The 20,128-nt window shown below is 52.7% G+C and overlaps 7 protein-coding genes across 7 annotated transcripts; 2 read left to right on the top strand and 5 right to left on the bottom strand.

Annotated features, from left to right (window-relative positions):
- Positions 1-215: 215 nt before the first annotated feature.
- BO85DRAFT_385422 (putative ATP dependent RNA helicase) lies at positions 216-5,026 on the top strand (the record flags this gene model as incomplete). Its single annotated transcript, XM_025656594.1, has 10 exons — positions 216-981; positions 1,040-1,700; positions 1,753-2,646; positions 2,693-3,234; positions 3,337-3,469; positions 3,519-3,660; positions 3,709-4,093; positions 4,143-4,356; positions 4,417-4,747; positions 4,820-5,026. 10 exons carry the CDS (start codon positions 216-218, stop codon positions 5,024-5,026), a joined length of 4,275 nt encoding a protein of 1,424 aa, XP_025509751.1.
- Positions 5,027-5,436: 410 nt separating this feature from the next.
- BO85DRAFT_524834 (NADPH cytochrome P450 oxidoreductase family protein) lies at positions 5,437-7,873 on the bottom strand (the record flags this gene model as incomplete). Its single annotated transcript, XM_025665440.1, has 1 exon — positions 5,437-7,873. The coding sequence occupies exon 1, from the start codon at positions 7,585-7,587 to the stop codon at positions 5,437-5,439; it is 2,151 nt and encodes a 716-aa protein (XP_025509750.1). The 5' UTR covers positions 7,588-7,873.
- Positions 7,874-8,653: 780 nt separating this feature from the next.
- Positions 8,654-10,213, bottom strand: BO85DRAFT_454492 (cytochrome P450). The gene has a single exon (XM_025661296.1). It carries the CDS (start codon positions 10,160-10,162, stop codon positions 8,717-8,719), a length of 1,446 nt encoding a protein of 481 aa, XP_025509749.1. The 5' UTR covers positions 10,163-10,213; the 3' UTR covers positions 8,654-8,716.
- A 61-nt stretch (positions 10,214-10,274) lies between these two features.
- Positions 10,275-11,374, bottom strand: BO85DRAFT_215556 (uncharacterized protein). The gene has a single exon (XM_025654645.1). The coding sequence runs from the start codon at positions 11,189-11,191 to the stop codon at positions 10,562-10,564; it is 630 nt and encodes a 209-aa protein (XP_025509748.1). The 5' UTR covers positions 11,192-11,374; the 3' UTR covers positions 10,275-10,561.
- Positions 11,289-15,081, top strand: BO85DRAFT_473117 (myo-inositol transporter). Its single transcript, XM_025662603.1, has 7 exons — positions 11,289-11,528; positions 11,628-12,362; positions 12,421-12,611; positions 12,671-13,087; positions 13,213-13,293; positions 13,601-13,656; positions 13,731-15,081. The coding sequence occupies exons 1-7, from the start codon at positions 11,357-11,359 to the stop codon at positions 14,845-14,847; spliced, it is 2,769 nt and encodes a 922-aa protein (XP_025509747.1). The 5' UTR covers positions 11,289-11,356; the 3' UTR covers positions 14,848-15,081.
- Positions 14,968-15,696, bottom strand: BO85DRAFT_215306 (uncharacterized protein). The gene has a single exon (XM_025654643.1). The coding sequence runs from the start codon at positions 15,476-15,478 to the stop codon at positions 15,089-15,091; it is 390 nt and encodes a 129-aa protein (XP_025509746.1). The 5' UTR covers positions 15,479-15,696; the 3' UTR covers positions 14,968-15,088.
- Positions 15,697-18,517, bottom strand: BO85DRAFT_215337 (apses transcription factor StuA). Its single transcript, XM_025654644.1, has 4 exons — positions 17,760-18,517; positions 17,499-17,699; positions 17,312-17,444; positions 15,697-17,253 (listed from the first exon to the last, which is right to left on the bottom strand). The coding sequence occupies exons 1-4, from the start codon at positions 18,028-18,030 to the stop codon at positions 15,915-15,917; spliced, it is 1,944 nt and encodes a 647-aa protein (XP_025509745.1). The 5' UTR covers positions 18,031-18,517; the 3' UTR covers positions 15,697-15,914.
- Positions 18,518-20,128: the final 1,611 nt, after the last annotated feature.

The following is a 20,128-nucleotide window of genomic DNA, read 5'->3' as shown; positions in this document are numbered from 1 at the left end:
TGACGAAGAATCTCGCCCATTTCTTCCCTCATACACTCCCCAGCTCAAAACTCTTTCTGATTTTATTTGCTCACTCTTCCCCTTGAGATTTCACTAATGATTCTAGACATTACCTTTCTCACTTCCTATCCTTAGAGCATTCTCTCTCCTTGTCCGCCCCGGCGGGAAATCTTGCAGCAGCCCACCTTCCCCTCCTTCAATCTCACTCAACCACCATGCCTCCTAACAACAGGAAAAAGAAGAAGCCCGCCTCCAATCCGGCTCGAGGATTTGCCACGGTCTCGGTGCCATCTAAACCCAAGCCTACTGAATCGTCAACCCCAGTCTCTACCGCAGACTCCAAGTCCGTTTCCGAAAGTGATCGTCCAACGCCCGTCGAGGGAAAGCAGCAACCTGCAGTAGACTCCAAAAGCGAAGCCGCCCCCTCATTACAGAACTACACTCCCGAAGAACTTGAGAAACACTTGGAGGAAGCTGAACTTCAGCTCTTAGTTGAGAAGTATGCTTCCAAGTGCAGAAGTGATGCCGCCCGCCAAGTCACCAAGTTGGAGACAGAACGCAGAGTATTCCGGCAACAAGCCGTTTCTATAAACCTGATGGAGTGGCTTCCCACCGAGGTGCTACAGAATATCATGCATCTGGTTGAGACGGAAGAGCGAGAGCTCAGTCCATTACCCGGACGGGATTCGGGAGGTCAGAAGAAAACTGTCTCGGAGGAAGAACTATATATGAGACTCTGGACTTTGAAGGAAACCCTGCTTAAACTCGGCTTCCCGGAAGAGAAAGTAAACGAGGCTTTGAAGCATATGCTTCTCTACTTTTCTGGTAATTTTGCCACATCTAATAGGGAGGTGGTTTGCAACCTGGATGAGGCTCTAGACTGGCTCGCCTTGCATTGCACGCCCAAGGAATTGCCTTCTTACATGCAGACGAATGCGCAGCAGCGCAATGAGTTGGATAGACATATCTCTTGGATAAATGGTAATCTTAGGTGTCTGGTATCCCGTAAGGATTGGATGGCTAACCTGACTGACATCAGATCGTGAGCCATCACAATCCTCCACCCCAAGTTTGGGCCCAAATAATAGCAAAGTGAAAAAGCCCAAAAGCCCTGTAAAGGAGCCGAGCCCTGCCCTCCAATCGAGCCCCTACGACTCGGACAGCTCCCTTGACCCTGACACGCTCATTCCAAAGTATCTGGACCTGCAGACTCGCCTGTATGGCCTGCGACCGGAGCTATTCGACCAACCCAAGAAGGGCAAGAAGGGAGGCCGTAAGCCTGCTGAAGCCGAGCAAGACCCTCAGGTCGTGAGGTTGCAACGCAAGATTACTAGCATTGAAAATGATGTGCTGTTTGACCAGCATGAGGCCGAATACAAGTGGAGAGAGAAACTTGACGATCTACGCAAAGAGGCGGCTTTTGTCCGGCGCTCACAGCCTGAAGAGAAGCCTGTTCAAGAGGAAGCTGAAAGTGCAGAGCAACCAGAGGAAACGGAAACGAAACCGGAGAATGGCGCACAGCCGCTTGACAATGAAGAGGCTACAGACTTGTTAGGCGACATGTTCCAAGATGAGGAACCTGTCCTGGAACTCGGTGTGATAACGGAGGAGTTAAAGAAGGCATCTGTCAAAGTGCGCGATTTCGGAAAATGGACTGGGCTTAGCCCCCGGCGAGTGCTAGAAGAAACGTGCAAAGCAAGGTATGTCTCGCAGTTAAGCTGGGGATGATCGACAACTAAGTCATCTGGGTAGGGACACGGGTTGCAAGATCACGTTCAAGGACATGTCCGCTTCGTCGCATTCGAACAGACAAGCTCTTGAAGTAAGATGGTCCAAACCTCAAGAGGTTCCCTTCCCTTTTGTCTGGGACACCACCACACATAATTCGAACGCTTACGCGACATTCGTCTCGATGGATTCGGTGGCGACTCCAAACTCTCAGCAAGCGGAATCCTTCGTTTCCACTCTTGCTCTTTTCATCCTATTCCCGCAGAACTCCAAAGAAGGAAAAGCATACCTGCGCCTTCCAGCGGTGTGGCGAGAGCTTTGGACGGAGTTTGCGAATGCGAAGAAGTTGCAGGAAGACGAAGCTGACAAGCAGACCGTCAAAGATCTGAAGAAACTCATACAGGATAATCATGGGGCATTTGAAGATGATGTTGTCTTGTCGCATAACTTCCGGAAGCGAAACGGAACTTCTAGCAAGCCGGAATCCCCCGTACGGGGAGCCGGCGTAAAGGACAGTTCTGAGCCTGACGAGGAGTTGACTCGGATTTGGACGGAAAAGTCGTCTACGGCCTCATTCCAGTACATGGCTCAGGGCAGGATGAACCTGCCCATCTGGAATTTCCGCGACGACATTCTCAATACTCTTGACACACATCGTGCACTCATCATCTGCAGTGAAACAGGAAGCGGAAAAAGTACGCAGATACCTTCGTTTATTTTGGAGCATGAAATGAAGCAAGGCCGACCGTGCAAGATCTATGTGACCGAGCCTCGCAGGATCTCGGCCATTTCCCTTGCCCGAAGAGTGAGCGAAGAGCTAGGCGAGAATAAGAATGATGTGGGAACGGCGCGCTCGCTCATTGGCTTTGCTGTCCGATTGGAGAGTAAAGTCAGCCAAGCTACGAGGCTTGTATTTGCGTATGTGCTCACCCTTGTGAACTTGGGAACGAGCTGACCCTGGCAGGACTACCGGAGTGGTAGTGAGAATGCTTGAGCGCCCTGATGACTTCCACGATATTACTCATGTTGTTCTCGATGAGGTCCACGAACGTTCGATTGATAGCGACTTCCTCCTCATCGTACTTCGGCGGTTGATGCAAAAGAGGCCCGATCTGAAGCTGATCCTGATGTCGGCCACACTTGAGGCGCAGCGCTTTTCCACCTATCTTGGCGGTGTTCCGGTACTGAATATTCCAGGTCGGACGTTCCCTGTGGAGATGAAGTTCCTAGAGGATGCCATCGAGATGACCAACTACCGGTTGTTGGAGAATGAATCAAACGCTGTGGAGGAGGAGATGGACGAATTGGCGCTGGAGACGGCGCAGGGCGACACTGCCGGCAGCCTGATGACTTCACTTGATGGATATTCTAAGCAAACCAAGGAGACCGTGGCAAACTTTGACGAATATCGCCTGGACTACCAGCTCATCAAGCGGCTAGTTGTGCAGATTGCTTCGTCGCCTGATATGACACATTACAGCAAGGCCATCCTTATCTTTATGCCCGGTATGGCGGAAATTCGTCGGCTGAACGATGAGATCCTGTCGGACCCGACTTTCCAGCAGGGATGGATTGTGCATGCGCTGCATTCATCTATCGCCAGCGAAGATCAGGAGAAGGCTTTTGTGGTTCCTCCTGAGGGTATGAGAAAGATTGTAATTGCCACCAATATTGCAGAGACAGGTATCACCATCCCGGATATTACTGCGGTGATTGATGCGGGCAAAGAGAAGAGCATGAGGTTAGTAGAGGAGAACGTGATTCAGTCATGCAGTAGCTAACTTGCCCAGGTTTGATGAACGCCGTCAGCTATCTAGGCTCGTCGAGACGTTTATTTCGCGCGCTAATGCGAAGCAACGACGTGGACGAGCTGGTCGTGTGCAGAATGGTATCTGCTACCACCTGTTTACGAAGCATCGCCACGATAAGCTGGTATGTGTAGCGACCACGGCTGCAAAAATTAATGCTGACTAGTTGTAGCTCGCAGAACAGCAGACGCCCGAGATGCTCCGGTTGTCTCTCCAAGATCTTGTGCTGCGTGTCAAGATCTGCAAGTTGGGTGAAGTGGAACCGACGCTGCTGGAGGCGCTCGACCCGCCGTCATCCAAGAACATCCGCCGGGCAATCGATTCGCTGAAGGAGGTGAAGGCCCTAACAAACGCGGAGAATCTGACCCCTCTTGGTCTGCAGCTGGCCAAGCTGCCGCTGGACGTTTTCCTTGGAAAGTTGATCATCCACGGCGCATTCTTCCGCTGTTTGGACGCGGCCGTCAGCATCGCCGCCATCTTGTCTTCGAAGTCGCCATTTGTGAACACAATGGGTTCCAACACCCAAAAGGACATTGCTCGACTGTCCTTCCGCAAGGGTAGGTACTTCCGAATTACTGTTTCCTACTTGTCACTAACAAAATTCAGGCGACTCTGATCTGCTGACGGTATACAACGCCTACTGCGCGTGGAAGCGCGCCCGCAACACACCCGGCGTGAGCGAATACGCCTTCTGTCGGAAGAACTTCCTTAGCTCGCAAACACTGCTTAATATCGAGGACATAAAAATGCAGCTGATTGTATCAATCGCCGACACAGGGCTATTAACGCTGGACCCATCCCAGAAAGCGCTCCTCAACCGGTACACTCTCCCCACCCCCATATGCCCCAAACCCCTACTAACAAATATTCAAAAATACAGTTCCCGATCCAACAACCGACGCAACTTCTTCACCATCCCGGAAGAATACGATTTCAACAGCGTCAACGATACCATAGTCAACTCCGTAATCGCCTGGAGTTTCTACCCAAAACTGCTCACCCGCGACGGCAAAGGCTGGCGCAACGTCGCTAACAACCAAGCCGTCACACTGCACCCCACCTCGGTGAACAAGCAAGCCGACGCATCGGCCATAAAATGGGTGTCTTATTACCATATCATGCAGGGACGGAATAAAAATTACAATGCGTTTGAAACGACGGCTGTAGATGACTTCGCTATTGCGTTGTTGTGCGGAGAGGCTGAGTTTAAGGTACCCCAATACCTCCTTATACATACCCACCAATCTAAGATCGATACTAATAACATTGAAAATTGGGAACAGATGTACTCCGGCGTCATATCCATCGACTCCAACCGCATCCGCTTCTCCCTACGAGATTGGAAATCCATGCTTGCGCTGAAGGCCTTGAGCGCGAGACTACGCGAGATCCTACAGAATACGTTCCGCGAACCGCATCGCGTGCCGTCATATAAACAGCAGCAATGGCTGGGTCTGTGGCAGATGATTTTTGCTCAGGTGAGGAAGTAATCGTCTGCCTACCCTGATTATTTGTCTTTGGTTGGATTTGGATTACTTGGTTGGTATGTGTTGCATTGGGTTTAGCTTTCTGGAAGATGCTTGTTTGCTTGTCTTGCCTCTGGACTACTAGACTTGGATTGGACAGTTTGGGATTGATTGTATTGGGTTACTGGTTGGGTTGAATTGAATTGAAATGGGTTGGGTTTGTATGGATGAATGAAATGCGTGTATGTATGTATAAGGACTGGATGGTGATGAAAATAAGAAGAAGGATGGGATGAGAAAATGAATGTATATGATATGAAATTCGATAGATGGATATAAACTCTCTAACTCCAACATAAAACAAAAAGACTTTGTTCATAACCAGATGACATCACGATATCATTGAAGAAGAAAAAGAAAATAGAAGCGATTGATCATCCCCAAACATCCTCCTGCCACTTCCCCCTCTTCTTCAACCCCTTACACCACTCATTCCACTGCCCATCACCCTCATCCCACCCCTTAACCCTACACATTTCCCTTCCGACCCTCTTCTCCACCTCTCGCGCCATCCCCGCCCTCCCACAGATATACAAGTTCGCCCTCTCCTCCACCAACAACCTCACCACCTCATCCCCACACTCCACAATCTTATCCTGCACATACTGCCTCTTCACTCCCCCATTCTCATACCTCGAGAACGCCGTCTCAATGCGCAACTTCCCACCCAACCCCTCATTCAACGCCTCCAACTCCTCCTTATAGATATAATCCTCATCTGGACGCCGACACCCGAAGAAGAGGATCATCTGTCCCACTTCACGACCAATCTGCTGCAGTTGGCGACGTTCGGAGATGAAGGCCCGGAACGGGGCTAGGCCCGTGCCTGCGGCGATCATGATGAGGGGGGTGTTTCCTGTGCGGGGCAGTTTGAATTTACTTTTGCGGAGGTGCGCGAAGACCTGTTCGCTGTTGAGGGCGTTGCTGGGTCCGTTGAGGTGGTAGGTTAGACCGTATGGGTGGGGGGTGGATGGGGAGGTGCGGTGTTGGGATAAGGCGAGGAGGTAGTTCGAGGTGATGCCGTGGATGAGTTCGTCTGGGTTTTCGGGGACAGGCGTGGTTGAGACGATGGCGGTGATGGAGGGTTTGCGGGGAGAGAGCACGCTGCTGGAGGAGATGGAGTAGTATCGGGGTTGGATGGGGGAGAGGGTCTCGACCAGGTAGGATAGAGGTAGGGCGGACCAGGCGTTGTCTGGGGAGGCGAGTTGGAGGAGACGACTGAGGGTGACGTGCGTGCGGTTGAGGAAGTTGGCGTAGCTGGTCTTGTCTTGGCCGAGTTGGAGGAGGTAGGCCTTTGCTTCGGGGGTGGGTGCGAATTGTGCTAGACCGAGAACAGTGTCGCGGTTCACAGGGGCACAGATCTCCAGGTAGTATCGGAAGAGGGCTGCCGCGGTCGTGGGGGTGGGGATGCGCACTTTCGTGGCCGGGTCGAGGGATTTGATGGAGATGGGCACCTCGCGGCGTGCAGTAAGGCCCAGTACCTGGAGGAGACGCTCGACCTCTGCGTCGGGGTTGCTAGGCCAGATGGCGAGATGATCGCCCGTCTTGTAGGTGAACTCGGGGACAGTGGACAGGTCCAACTCCATGTGTAGGCAGTGGCGGTCTGAGACCTGGAAGAGCTCATGGGTACTGGAGATAGTCACTGGCCGCACGGGGGAGCATTGTGCAGATGCCCTGCTAGCATCACGGGCATCTGGCTCGCCGTGGTTCAGGTCAATAGGCTCCAGGGACTCGTCTTCCTCGACGGATAGGGTGGGCAAGTACTGCATCTCACCCTCCTCGAAGCCGAGCTGGGACTTGAACATGGCAAACAGCTCGTCCTTCCAGCTGATAAAGTCCTCCTGCGTGGCTCCCTCGGCATCATTAGCCCTACCAACGGGCATGAGGGCCTTTGCGCCTCGACCATCCAGCGCCTGAACGACGACGTCCACGACGCGGTTGTAGAACTTGTAGTTGCTATTCCCCAGGCCAAACGCACAATACCTCACATTGGCCAGCGAGACATTTTCCGCCTTGTGAATCCAATCCCAGAACTCAGCCGTATTATCACTGGGATCTCCTTCGCCATAGGTAGACAGAATGAAGATCGCCAGCTTGGACTGAGGTATCTGCGAGATACTCTCCGGGTCATAATCCGACAGATCCGCCGTCAGAGTACCCTGACGGAAGCGGAGGGCAATTTCACGCGCCAAGCGATGGGCAAAGCCCTCGGCCGTACCGGACTGCGATCCCCAGAAGACGACGATGTTCTTGTCCGCCTCTTCGAGCTTCTGGGCAATGTTGCGGGTCTCCTGGTGGGCATTGGGGCCGGCGGAACCGGCCATCTTCAGCTGAGGACGTTCATACCAGAGGTAGTTGTAGGGGTCTGGCTGGTCCCAGAGGATGCCGCGCGACAGGTAGGTCGTGCCGGCCATGGCAAGGAGAGTTAGGGCGGCATAGTCGGCGGCTCCAGTGGGAGTGAGGACTTTGGTCAGCTCCTGCCAGAGGGCTGGTGATATCTGCCATGGAGACAGAGGGGAGGTCATGATGATGAGGATGAGGATGAAGTGCACTGAGCAGAACCAGCCAGTCCGTCAGTCAGTCAGTCAGCCACTCTGTAGTTTGGAGGGTTAGTAGAAGACGAAAGGGCAGCTGCTGGATCTATAAATCGATCCATGAGAGGGCGTGACACCATGATGATTTCCGATGGATGAATTGGCGCCAATGACCGACATGGTGGAGATAAGAGCGGCGCAAGGCAAGAGACACGAGGCAACGAGAAGCAGTAAATCCGAGCAAGAAGCAGATGCAGACACAGAAGCAGAAAGTTGGGGATCCCAAAGAAGAGAAGATGGAGAAAGAAGCGGCAATGTTCCCCGAGGGGAAAATTACCCCATTTGGGCGGCAGGCGGCGCCTTTTTCCATTTCGCCCATCCGACTTTCTGCATGTCTTGGGATCTGGTTGTTCCCTTCTTTCGCCTCATCCATTGTCCAATACGGTATAGTTTAGCCCACTTTAACCTCCCTCTCGGTCCCAATATACCCGATCCAGCTACTTTTCCCCGCGGTCCCTTTATTTCTTCTTTCTCTCTCCACCTTCACCCCCCGCACAGCACAGACCAAAAAAGCAATCAATCTTAGCTATTATTATCAATCTATCCCCCGCACTTTGTCCACTTTTTACCCCAGTCGGCTTTCGGGGCGTTACCTCCCTTTCCTCTTTCGTTATACTATACTAACGATGAAAGGGATGTAGCATGCTGCATACCCTTTCCCCACGGAACGGACGCATCGGTCTCGCTCCGATGGTTCCGGACCAGTCTGGCCGGACACCTCGGGGTCCCATGACGATCCCTTGTGAGACTATCTCGACGTAGTTACATGCTTGATATGCATGGCTAGCTGATTGAGTGTCTACCTAATTGAGTGTCTACCAAGGAAACTAGTAAGAAACTACGGACTATACCATCCGACACCAAGGAATTAGTGCAATATCGCTACCATTGTTTCATCATTCATCACGAAGAAGAAAAGGAGAAAGAGGAGAGACAAAAAAAAAAAAAAAAAAAAAAAAAAAAAAAAAAAAAAAAAAAAAAAAAAAAAAAAAAAAAAAAAAAAAAAAAAAAAAAAAGTCTAGCCTGTCTAGGAACAAGAAGAATACGAAGAAAGATTTTCCTAATCGGTGGCCGGCACCTGCCGTCGCCACACCTTCACCGGCATATCTCCCAGAATCAAGTTCATCGTCTCCAGTCGCTTCAGCTCCCACCCGGGGTGCGGCAGCGCAAACTCATACCGATGCACCAGCGACGCCAGGATCTTCGTCTGCTCCAAGTACGAGATGTTCCGCCCGATACAGGACCGTGCCCCCGCCGAGAACGCCACAAAGTACGGCTGCAGCGCTTTGCCTTCTTCTCCCAACCATCGCTCCGGGATGTACTGGTCCGCCTTGGGGAAAGCCCGCTCGTCGCGGTGCGCAACATAGGCCGACATACTGACCGTTGTCTTCCCCGGCACCCACTGGCCGAGGATCTCCATCCCCTCTTCCGGCGTCTCGCGCGGAAGCCCGTGCGACGTTGGTGGGAAGATCCGGAGTGATTCGTCCAGGCATGCCCGAAGATACGGCAAGTGCTTCACCTTGTCGTATGGCGCAACGACATCGTCCGCGTCTAGCACTGCGTCGATCTCTTCCCGGAGCTTAGCCAGGCAGTCCGGATTCCGCAGCAGCTGGTACATCACGTTGGCGATCGCGATCGCCGTCGTTACGCTGCCTGCGTTCATCATGATGTTCACTTCCGACACCACGTCGCCCCATTCCAGGTTGTTGGCCCGGCCGTTCTTATCCTCCATCAGCGCCTGGAAGAAGTCATCGAGCTTCTCCCCAGCCTCATACCGTCGCAGGCGCTCGATGCTGCGTCGCCACACAATGTTGTCCCAGTTGTCCGAGGATTTTTGCATCCGGCCGAAGAACGGGATCACGTTGACCAGCTTGTTCAGCACCGGGTACCATTCGTAGTTCCAGAGGATAAGCGACTGCTTCCGGGCCGTGGGATACAGTGCCTCCCGGAGATTCACCGTGTACGTTGACCCATCCTTCCGCTCAGCTATGCAGACATCGCTGCCCTGGTCCAAGAAGCCCAGCTTCTCCGACAGACCGATATCTGCGATAGCATCCAGCGTGAAGTAGTTGGTCCAGGCGCGGAAATCCACGGTCAGGTCTTTGGGGTCCGGCGCGACTTTGCCGGACGCCACAGCCGCAGACGGAGCGGCCGTGCACACCTTGTCAAAGTGGGCCACCACCTTCTCAACCTTGTCGCTGACTTTGTGCTCCCATGTTTCAAGGTTCTTAAGAGCGTAGGCGGATGACAGAACCTTACGCTTCCGCGCATGGTCCCCCTTGTCCACCACATCGGCTAAGTGGTAATGCGTGCCCGCCGTGACGACGTAGGATGGGTCCTTGATGCACTTGGTGTTATGGCCGTAAATGTCCTTGATCGCGCGCACATCACCATAGGAGAGCGTATTGGGTCCGGTACGGATTACCGGCTTCTCCTGGTGCAGCTCCTGCAGTTCTCGCGACCGGAACCCGCGGGACGCCATGAGCATGAACGGAATGGCAGACATGCCGGAGATTGGTGTAAGATTAGGGTATTTTCGGAGACCTGGAACAGTCGCTAGTCAGCACCTGGATACTGTGGATAGCCATCCATATACACAAGTATAAACATACCTTTGGGGTCTCTGATATACTGCACAAACGGCCATACCAGGAAGTAGGAGATCCCCACGATCCCGATAAAGAACGCGTAAGGGGCGATTGTGAAAAGTGACCACATGTTTGCTCTTTGGGGGCGTCACAAGAGAAACACAGTAGATCAAGTAATTGAATGTCAATGATGAACAAGGTTCAAATATCAAAGGTTCCTGGTTGCTACCAGCAAGCTCTCTGGTCGGAGAGCAGCTACTTATAACCCCAGGTAAACCGGGAGGAGAAGGGAATGGATGGATGGATGGATGGATGATCTAACCCATCCTCGTGAACCGCAGAAACCGACTCCCCCAGCATTCCACCATGCCCACGACATCGTGAGTCCCTGGCTGGTGTAACAGCTGCCATATCATTCCAGCATGATGCCGGATAAAACTGCCATTCAGGGTCATCCAGCCAGGGCGGAGAGAATTTCCCTTTTGTGCCCCGCCACCACCGACAGAGTAATAATCCTCGCGCGTTTGCCGGTCGAAATGCGATGGAATCAATTCGCGAGGATCAGCTGGACCCACTAGGCTTTGACAGGAGCCCCATGCCCCGGCTATTGTGCAAATAGCTCCCCGGTACTTATCGTCATAATAGCGGAGTTGACGGTATTTGAGGACATCCCCCGAGATGTGCAGATCAGCCAATGAAGAGACGCAGATATCCGGGTCCAGGCAAGTCTGGGGTAACCTGGGGATACGGCTGTCATCTTGAACAGACCCATGGAACCGTGCCGAACCCTGAGGCAATACCCGGACATTCCATTCCCCCCTCTTCGAGTCTTTAGTTCGCCATGGGGATGAGGGGGCAGGCATATACCCCCTCCTCGAGAGGGATGATGGAGATGGCGGTCGCTTTTCGGCAATAGTATTTCCCTTTGCATATATGCCCGCTGTCATCGTAGATAATTCTTCCACTCAGTCTTTAGCCACGTTGGCCGGGCTTCTGTGGTCATTGCACGGGTGTAATCTAATTAACACTTCATCCATAACCTGTATCTTCTTAAGCATACTGTTTCATTGTTTAGACTTTGGTTACTTCCCATAGCCCTAATCCAGACCATCATGGATCCTGCAGACGACTATTTGCCGGCCATCGACGATCTGAAACCAGAGACTTTCCACGATGACAACGCTGGCGCCGCGGAGGGCTTGGACGATTCGATCGAGACGACGAATCCTGGCAAGGCTGTATGGCTGATTGCGTGCACGGTGTCCATGGGCGGATTTCTCTTTGGTAGGCATGACCCAGGCCGTTAGCGTTTCATGGCCCATCATAGCCACTTTGCCCATAGACAGTCCCAGCTGACATGGTTCTTTCTCCTCACTCGACCAGGGTACGACACAGGCGTAATATCCGCAGTCCTCGTTAGCCTTGGAACCGACCTCGGCCAAGCTCTGTCCTCTAATGATCAGGAACTCATCACCTCCATAACTTCAGGGGGTGCATTGATCGGCGCTGTTCTGGCTGGCATGACTTCAGACAAGTATGGACGGAAACTAGCAATCTATGTGGGCTGTGCGGTCTTCTTCGTGGGAACCGCCTTGCAAGCCACGGCGTTCTCACTGGCCCAGATGGTGGTTGGTCGACTGGTGGTTGGTTTTGGAGTGGGTGAAGCGGCAATGATCGTTCCCTTGTATATCGGAGAGATGGCGCCTGCTAGATTCCGTGGTCGACTGATTGTGTTCGATAACATTTGTGTGACCTTTGGCCAGCTCATTGCCTATGCCCTCGGGGCCGCGTTCACTGACGTACATCAAGGCTGGCGATACACAATTGCCATTGGTGCTGTTCCTGCTATTGCTCTGGCGGCTACAATGCCCTTGTGCCCAGAAACACCTCGCCAGCTGATTTCCCATGGCCGTGACGATGAAGCCAAGAGAGTAATCAGAAAGATCTTTCCTCAAGCCACGGAACAGCAAGTGGTCAACAAAATCAGGGTGGTTCGGCATTCTATTGAAGAGGTTGCTGCCTCCGTATCAGACAAGAGCCTATGGTGGCAGATGAAACAGCTCTTCACTGTAGGCGCTAACCTGCGAGCCCTGGCCACCGCCTGCTCTATCATGGCTGGTAAACCCCCGTTATATTCTCGTGTTTTGATCAGATCATGGATACTGATATTGCCCAGTATCACAACTAGGGGGATTCAACACGCTGATGTACTATTCCGCCACACTGTTCTCCCTGGTTGGCTTCAACCAGGCCACGGCCGTCTCCATCGTCGTTGGAGCGACGAACTTTGTGTTTGGATTCCCAAACTTCGCCTTCATCGACCGCTTTGGAAGACGATCAATGCTTTTGATCACCGTGTTGGGAATGGTAAGTGCCGCATGTTCATCGACTCGCTCAGATCATAGCTTTGGTTAACCTTGACGCAGTCCCTCTCCCTGGTTGTCGTTGCCATCGCCTTCCATTGGATTCCTGTTAATTCGGATCTGAGCGTCACGGGGCCGCACGAGATGACCTGGGCAAGTATCCTTCTTCTTGTCGCACTGATTGTCTACATTGCATTCTATTCGGCCGGCGTCGCACCTATTTCCTGGGTGGGCACTGAATTTCTCCCCTTAGAAGTGCGTGCACTTGGCACAATGCTGAACACCGTGACCTGCTGGGGTTGTAATATCATCATCTCATCGACATTTCTGTCCATGATGAAGGCTATGACCCCCAGCGGAGTGTTTGCGTTCTATGCGGGTATTTGTTTTCTCGGGTGGCTCTTCGTCATCTTCTGCTATGCGGAGGTGCACAATATGCCTCTGGAGTCGGTGCGGGAAATTTACACCCATGGCTTCGGGGTGAAACACGCCAAACGATTGCAGAGGGAGCTCCGAGAGGCGAGAGCGAACGAGCAAAGTGCCCCATAGATAGATCTCCGAAGCCTCCCGCAGTTGGTCTGTGTATCGTTTGATCTGTGCGCAAGACAGCCATTCTGGCGCGGACGCTGGATCCACCCCGGCTTCAAGCTTCGGCTGTAGGAAGTAGTCCTGACAGCTCAGCGCTTGTATGTACGATGCGTGTTCCTTTCCCAGTTGTTATAGAGTAATAAAATGTGTTCGGTCATTTCCACACGCCAACGGGCCGGTGAATGAATTGTCCGTAGTGAATCGAAGCAGCTTGAAAGGCTTTTCCTCATTGGGAGATTTCCTGCCCCAGTCAATGGCTTGGAGCTACTATCAACAGCGATCAATACCCACCATTGCCTTTTCTTGTTTTCGCTTGTCTCACTCTCTCTTTATCTGATTACTTCACTCTTAGCTCCCCAGACATACTGTGGAAACTTCCCAGCCATCCTCTCGGAGGCCGAATAGAATTTGCAAATAGGCAGTGGTCCTAGCGCTGTGGCAACCGAAGACCAGAAAGGTACGTACGGCAGACTGGCGCATTTACGCGCGCCGCTAGCCAGTATCTAACCAGCAAGTCAGTGCATATTAGTCCAAGCCAACATAGACCAACAACAATGGCCCATTCACCATTCGCTAGAGAGCTTCAAGTGGCTTGTCTCGCTGTCCAGCGAGCCAGTATAGTCACCAAGACTATGCTGGCCGAGGCCGACAAGGGATCTACCGACAAAGCGGACGCGTCTCCAGTAACCATAGCCGATTTTGCGTCACAAGCCATTCTAATTAGCGCAATCCGCCACAACTTTCCCAGCGACAAATTCGTCGGGGAGGAATCAGCATCAGCCCTGCGGAATGATCCCGCACTAGCCGACCGAGTGTGGCAGCTGGTATCCAAAACTCAATTGCATGATACCGAGAGCGAAGAGATCGTCGCAGCCCCATCGTCGCTTGAGGAGATGCTAAGCATCATTGACTTGGGTGGCAATGGGGAAGGAGCCCGTCATACGCGTACCTGGATCATGGATCCCATTGACGGGACGGCGTCGTTCATTCAGGGCCGTCAGTATGCTGTTTCCGTGGCGCTCATCGAGAACGGCGAGCAGAAAGTCGGCGTGGTCGGTTATCCCAACCTGCACTTCCACAGCACCGAAGTCCACGAAGACACGGTCGATCGGAATGGGTACGGGATTATGCTGTCGGCAGTCCGGGGCCATGGAGCGTACAAGCGTCCGATGAGCAAGGAGCGCCTGCAGCCCGCCGTGAAGGTGTACAACGTCCTGGCACGGACCGATACCGGCCAGCCCGATCTGGTATTTGCAGAGAGCATGGAGAGCCCCTACATCGATCAGCGGCTACACCAGGTTGTTCGCGAGAGACTGGGTGTCACCAAACCAATTACTGATCTCTGGTCCATGCAAGCCAAGTATGCGGCCCTCGTGGTGGGCGGGTGCAACGTGATGGTCCGTATCCCCCGAAGCCCCGAGTATCGTGCCTATGCGTGGGATCATGCCGGCGGCATGCTGGTGTTTGAAGAATCGGGCGGCATGATCACCGATCTGGATGGTCAGCCTTTCAACTATGGGCGAGGCCGGACGCTGGCAGATAACTTCGGCCTAGTTGCCGCATTCCCAGAGTTTCACTCGAGGGTGCTGGAACTTGCGCAGGAAATCAGGGAAAGGCATAAAGAGGAGGGAGTGAAAGACAACACGCATTAATGACAGGGAGAATGAAGGGGAGAAAGAGGACGATGGAAACAGAGAAGAGGGAAGGAGGGAGGGAGAGAAGGATGATGCGTGGATTTGAGCCGCCGAGCCAGATCAGGCCATACATTGCTTCCTTTCTTTTCCCCTCATCTCTCACAGCCCCGACTTCCCTATATGCCGTTATTCGATTCGTATGCGAAATTGTCTACGTAAAGGTATAGCATAAATAGAATGTCTTACGATTATACTGTCTTCAATCGTTCTTGAATAGCCCATGGAATTTTTGAATGCCCATACAGTCAGAACAGAAACACAAAAACCTAGAACCAACGGTCCTAAGATGCAGGAATGGAGAAAAGCCACAACAATATAATAGGAAAAATGTTCTCATCAAGGAAATTCGTGACTTCATGGTCGTTAAATATAACCGGTCGGAAACAATCGCACACGCACACACACACACACATACCATACCATAAGATGACCAAAAAGCACCGTAACGCTGACCATCCCTCGCTTGATCCGTAGAGAAAGTGAGAAAAGCGAAGCGCGCAGTCCCAACGCTGCTCCATGAACCCAGATAACACACCCCTTGCGAGTAGGCTACCCATCCGCTGGGGAACCCTCCAAGGGGAAGCAACATAAGACATAAAAACGATCGAAAACCTGGTTAGCGGAGGAACCAAGCAATGCACCCATCCCAACCAGTGCCGGTGACCAGGCACTGTTCAATCAGTCCATCGAGAAACCATGCAACAAACGCAAAAGGCAAAGACACAAAAAGGGCGCTGTTTGTCGAATGCAATTGTTGAAGCGCTCGGGTGGTGACGAATGGCCTTCCACCCACTCACTTCATATCCCATACCCTGCCGTGCTGAATGTGTAGTCTATTATAAGAGTTAAAAACAACAATCAGGAACGTCCAAAGCCCCACAATTCACTCCAAGAAATGGAAAATAATAACCCATAACAGAACTAGAATTTTGTCTTTCCTTGGGACATTTTTTTCTTCTTTTCTATTTCTTTTTGATGCTCCAGGTCTTCACCCGATCAGGAAAGACGACTCCTGGAGTGGACGGTTACCGACGACGGGCCATAACACCGCCAGCCTTCATGGGCTGGAGCCCAAGGGGCACACCTCCAACGGGACCGCCGACCTCGCTCAGCGTCTTACGGCGCTTGCTATCATACTCCGTTCCTCGGCTGTCCGGTCGAGGAATGCGATCCACGTCATCGTCTTCCCGCATCCGCTTAGTGGAGCCTAAAGATCCGTTCATGCCTGTCGAGTATCCAGGAGCAGAGTTTGAAGCCACGGAGTAATTGTCAGAGGTCGCGCCATTGCCCGATGTCCCTCTGGTGTCGCTCACGATGTTGTATAGGCTGCTAGCAGCGGCGGGGCGCGGAGGGGTGTTGTATCCGGAGCCCCAAGGGGGAGGGGGCCCACCACTCGTACGGGGTGTCATGCGTTCAGACCCGTTTTGTTGGGTAGGAGAACCCGTGATCTCCGGGGTAAGTTGGGAGTGGTCACCCGCCAGACTACCCACCGAAGTGTTGGTGGTGTATGTGTAGGATCCCCGGTTGGTGTTATATCCAGAATTGTCATGCTGCACATACTCCGACTCATGCTCCGGAACTTGCTCAGCTCCATTGCTTCCAACATGTCCATTACTGTGGGCATAGCGCTCTTGCTTCACCTCAGGTGCATCCGTCTCCGGCTGGCCGCCAGGTGTCCGGCTTGACGGGGGTCCCATCTCACTCTTGATGTAAGGGTGAGACGGGATCGTTTGTCCATAGGACGCCATACCAGTCTGAGTCATAGGTTGCTGGGAAGCATAATGGGGATGAGAAGGCGGGGCAGCAGAGTAATATGGCTTCGACTCGTACCCGGATTGGCCTTGGAATGGCTGCATTCCCTGCATGTTGCTGCCCGGGGGTGTGGTGGCAGGTGTCGTCGGCATTGACCGAGCGTTGCTCAGAGCCGTATCAATGGAGAGCGGCTGGGAGTTCGGCACGCCCGAGTTCATCCCTTGGTTGTTCCAGTCATAGGAGTTGCTGGGATTGGTGATGGGCATGAGGCTCGAAGCACTAGCAGGAGGCGTGGGAAATGTGTGTGCTCGATCGAGTGCCGGCCGAGCACCGGCCTGAGAAGCCATGGTGTGGGGTTGCGGCATGTGCGATGGAACTGTGCCCTGCAGGGAGTGGTGATGGTGCAAAGTCGAGGGCTGAGGCCCCTGAGATGCTCGCGCAGCCTGAGGGCCCTCCAATCGCCGCTGTTGCGATTCTTGCACCACCATGTTCGTCCGACTCTGATTCGTCGGGTGATACAAGAGGCCACCAATGTTGTGAACGAATAGGGGATACAGGAGATCTGTGATTTTCTCCTTGTTGGCGAATTCGAGGGCACGCTCGAAGGGGATCCTAAAGCAAGATTCAGTCAGTCCTGATGCATGGAAATCGAGCAATCCAGGGATCGTACCAGACGCCCTTCAGATGCATGGGCCCAATCTTGACGACGTGTCGGACCTTCTCACTCTTCAGAATACCATCACGGCGACCTCTCGTCATTCCTGCGACGTTCAGGAGCTTTGTGCCGTTGATCATATGATTGTCTGTGAATACACATTAGCATAAAGTCAAAAAGGAGCAGCTGAAGTCAAGCTTACCTTCTCTTCTTGCCACGCAGACGCCCTTGGCTTCCACCTGGTAGCAGAGGCTGCCTTCGTCTTCCCACAAGGTGGCAGTAACGCGCGGTTTCGCTCCTGGAGGGGCTACCTGGCCAGTGGGATCATAGACATACCCTTGCAAGGGGGTCCCGGTCGTGTTTCCATAACCCGCTGTCGGGACAGCACCATGTGTTGTCACAGCTACAGAAATGCAGTTAGCTTGAAAGTCCAGCTGACCATGACATTTAGAGTAGCACGTACCTGGTAAAGGCAACAATTGGGTCGGGACGCCACTGCTCATGGAGGTGGTCGGGGGTTGCGGACCTCCTTGGGAGGAGGTCACTCCACCAGGGTAAGCATACTGAGAGTACGAGCTTGCCGGGCCATAGGTGGTTGATGCTGGCTGCAGAACGGGTGGCTGCTGGTACTGGTAATGCGCTAACCCTCCCGCAGTTGCGGCATGAGGCGCATACGGCTGAGCGGACGACAGGTGCGATGAGTGGACATCGATGTAGGATTGTGTTTGGTTCATGCTGCCAAGTGAAGTCTGATTTTGATAGAATCCGTCACTAACGGGGTTTTGTTGGAGCGAGTACTCCTGAGTCGAGGAATCCAATGAAAGCCGGCCCTGACCACCTGCCGCGAGGTCTGCAGACGTAGGCGGCGGGCTTCTAGCTTCACTAACTACAGGCGCAGCTCCCGATAAACTTGTTCGAGTGCTCGTGTTGTTGGAACCAAGGGCCGACGCGTCTTCGTAGCTAGCCCGATAGGACTGGCCCGAGATGGCCTGCGTGGCCGTTGGTAGACTGAGAGCTGGGAGTTTGTCGCCAGACAATAGGGGTCGCTCCGCAGCGTGGTGGTTATACCAAGGAATATCAACAGGACCTCTGGTGTGGACCTGCGAAATCGACGGCAGCTCCAGCTTTTCGGTTGGCGGGAGTAACGGTCTTGAAAAGTGAGGCGAAACGGGAGCGGTCGGACGTCGGACTCAACGATGTGTCCGGCGTGCCGTCAGGTGAAAGCTGTCGGTTCTTGTTTTTTGGTCTTTTATCAACGGGTAATTGTCAGTTCGCAAAGGCACGATCTGACTGTAGCATGCAAATAACAAAGCGAACTTCTTTTTAGTGGGTGTTTTCTTTTTCCTGTGATGGGATTTGACTTGACGTTATTGTATCGCGACCAATAGACTGGGTCAGATACAAGAGGATCAAGTTGGCGGGTGAGCCGAACAAATGAGAAGCTTCTAACAGGCAATGCAGAACATGCAAGGATGTGCAATCGTGGCAAGCTCGTGGAAGTCGTAACCGTAACACGCTTGAAGATGGCCGGCGCAACTGGACGAAAAATCGCTATGCAGTGAGTACTGACAGAAATCTAAATCCAGATACTTTCAAGAATCTTGGGTCGTCACAGGCGAAACCATGAAAGCAGGACAACAAGCGCTTGCGGATGGTCAACAGAAATCGCTCAGCCAAATTAGAAGCACAGAATCATGGGTCTCGTTTCAAGTCGTAAGAACAGAGCGGGAGAAGGCGACGTGACAGTCCAGCATCAAACGTCAAAAGGCCTTGGGTGACTTGCAACCAAAAGCGGTAGCACAGGATTGAGACGCGTCAAGCGGGCGAATGGCGGTGATTCTGCGACGAGTTGAGGGAAGAGGGACGTTAAGGCGTCGTAACAGGTCGTAGCAGGTCGTCGATGAACGGGAGGCGATACAGGCACTGACAGTTCTAGGAACAGGTCAATAACCTCATGCGAGCGAATTGGCAGAGACAGAGAAACAGTAGTAACAGGCAAGATAATGAGTCATGGGAAAAAGAAAAGAGTAAAGGTGGGAAACAGCAGGCGTAAGTAAGAAAGTCGTTCAGTTCGTCCACATAGCCACGTAGAGGGGGGAAACAGGAAAGAAGCAAGACAAGAGACGAAGTCGTGATTGATGGAGGGGGGAATGGTGGAGGGAAGCAGAGGCGGAGGTGTATGTATAAGAAGGCGTCAAACGGAAGGGATGGTACAGCAACGGAGGAGAGGCCAAGGGAGACCGGTGGGGACCAGGAAAAAATAGTAATCCGGACCAAGGAAGTCGGTCGATGGAAATTACTGGGGTTAGGGTGGAAATTGGGAAGAGGGAAATCCAAAAGGGCAGGTTAATTTTGGGTAAGGAAAAGAGGTGAGCGAAAAGGTAAAAAAAGGAAAAAGGCAAAAATGGATAATGGAAATAAGAAAAAGAGGAAAAAAGAAAAAGGAAAAGAAATTTAGGGAAAAAAGGGAAAAAAGAGAAAAATAAAAACCAAAAAGGAAAGAAAAGAAAAAGAGGGCAACAGATGGGATGGGCAAATGTCAGACACTCTCGACGTGGGCGATCATGACCGAGCAGAAGGACCAAGGCGGTGGAGGGCAGACGGGAATGATTGCAGCGCCGCCGGCGCAGCAGCAGATCATGGGCGAAAGGTGGAGGCTGGGGCAGAAACAGCAAACGCAGGCGCCCCCGGGCTAAGCCTGAGGTTCTCTGCAGCCGCCGGGGTTTCTGGACCGCGACCGATCCGCCTTGGAAACCCGTTTAACTCGGTGGGCGGGGAGAGGGGGAAAGGGAAGGGAAAGAAGAGAAAAATAAAAATAAATGGAATAAAATA

Source organism: Aspergillus piperis (genome assembly GCF_003184755.1).
Source record: "Aspergillus piperis CBS 112811 unplaced genomic scaffold BO85scaffold_39, whole genome shotgun sequence".
Taxonomy (NCBI): Eukaryota; Fungi; Ascomycota; class Eurotiomycetes; order Eurotiales; family Aspergillaceae; genus Aspergillus; species Aspergillus piperis.
This window is presented reverse-complemented; position numbering and strand designations above follow the sequence as displayed.

Bases quoted from the DNA above. Each gene is read 5' to 3' on its own strand.
- BO85DRAFT_215556 (XM_025654645.1), bottom strand. From the start codon at position 11,191: ATGACAGCGGGCATATATGCAAAGGGAAATACTATTGCCGAAAAGCGA.
- BO85DRAFT_473117 (XM_025662603.1), top strand. From the start codon at position 11,357: ATGGATCCTGCAGACGACTATTTGCCGGCCATCGACGATCTGAAACCA. The intron at 12,363-12,420 runs GTAAACCCCCGT...GATATTGCCCAG, and splicing joins CGCCTGCTCTATCATGGCTG to TATCACAACTAGGGGGATTC. The intron at 13,294-13,600 runs GTATGTACGATG...GAGGCCGAATAG, and splicing joins GTCCTGACAGCTCAGCGCTT to AATTTGCAAATAGGCAGTGG.
- BO85DRAFT_215337 (XM_025654644.1), bottom strand. From the start codon at position 18,030: ATGAACCAAACACAATCCTACATCGATGTCCACTCATCGCACCTGTCG. The intron at 17,445-17,498 runs GTAAGCTTGACT...GTGTATTCACAG, and splicing joins CTGCGTGGCAAGAAGAGAAG to ACAATCATATGATCAACGGC. The intron at 17,254-17,311 runs GTACGATCCCTG...ATCTTGCTTTAG, and splicing joins ATGCATCTGAAGGGCGTCTG to GATCCCCTTCGAGCGTGCCC.
- BO85DRAFT_215306 (XM_025654643.1), bottom strand. From the start codon at position 15,478: ATGTTGCTTCCCCTTGGAGGGTTCCCCAGCGGATGGGTAGCCTACTCG.
- BO85DRAFT_454492 (XM_025661296.1), bottom strand. From the start codon at position 10,162: ATGTCTGCCATTCCGTTCATGCTCATGGCGTCCCGCGGGTTCCGGTCG.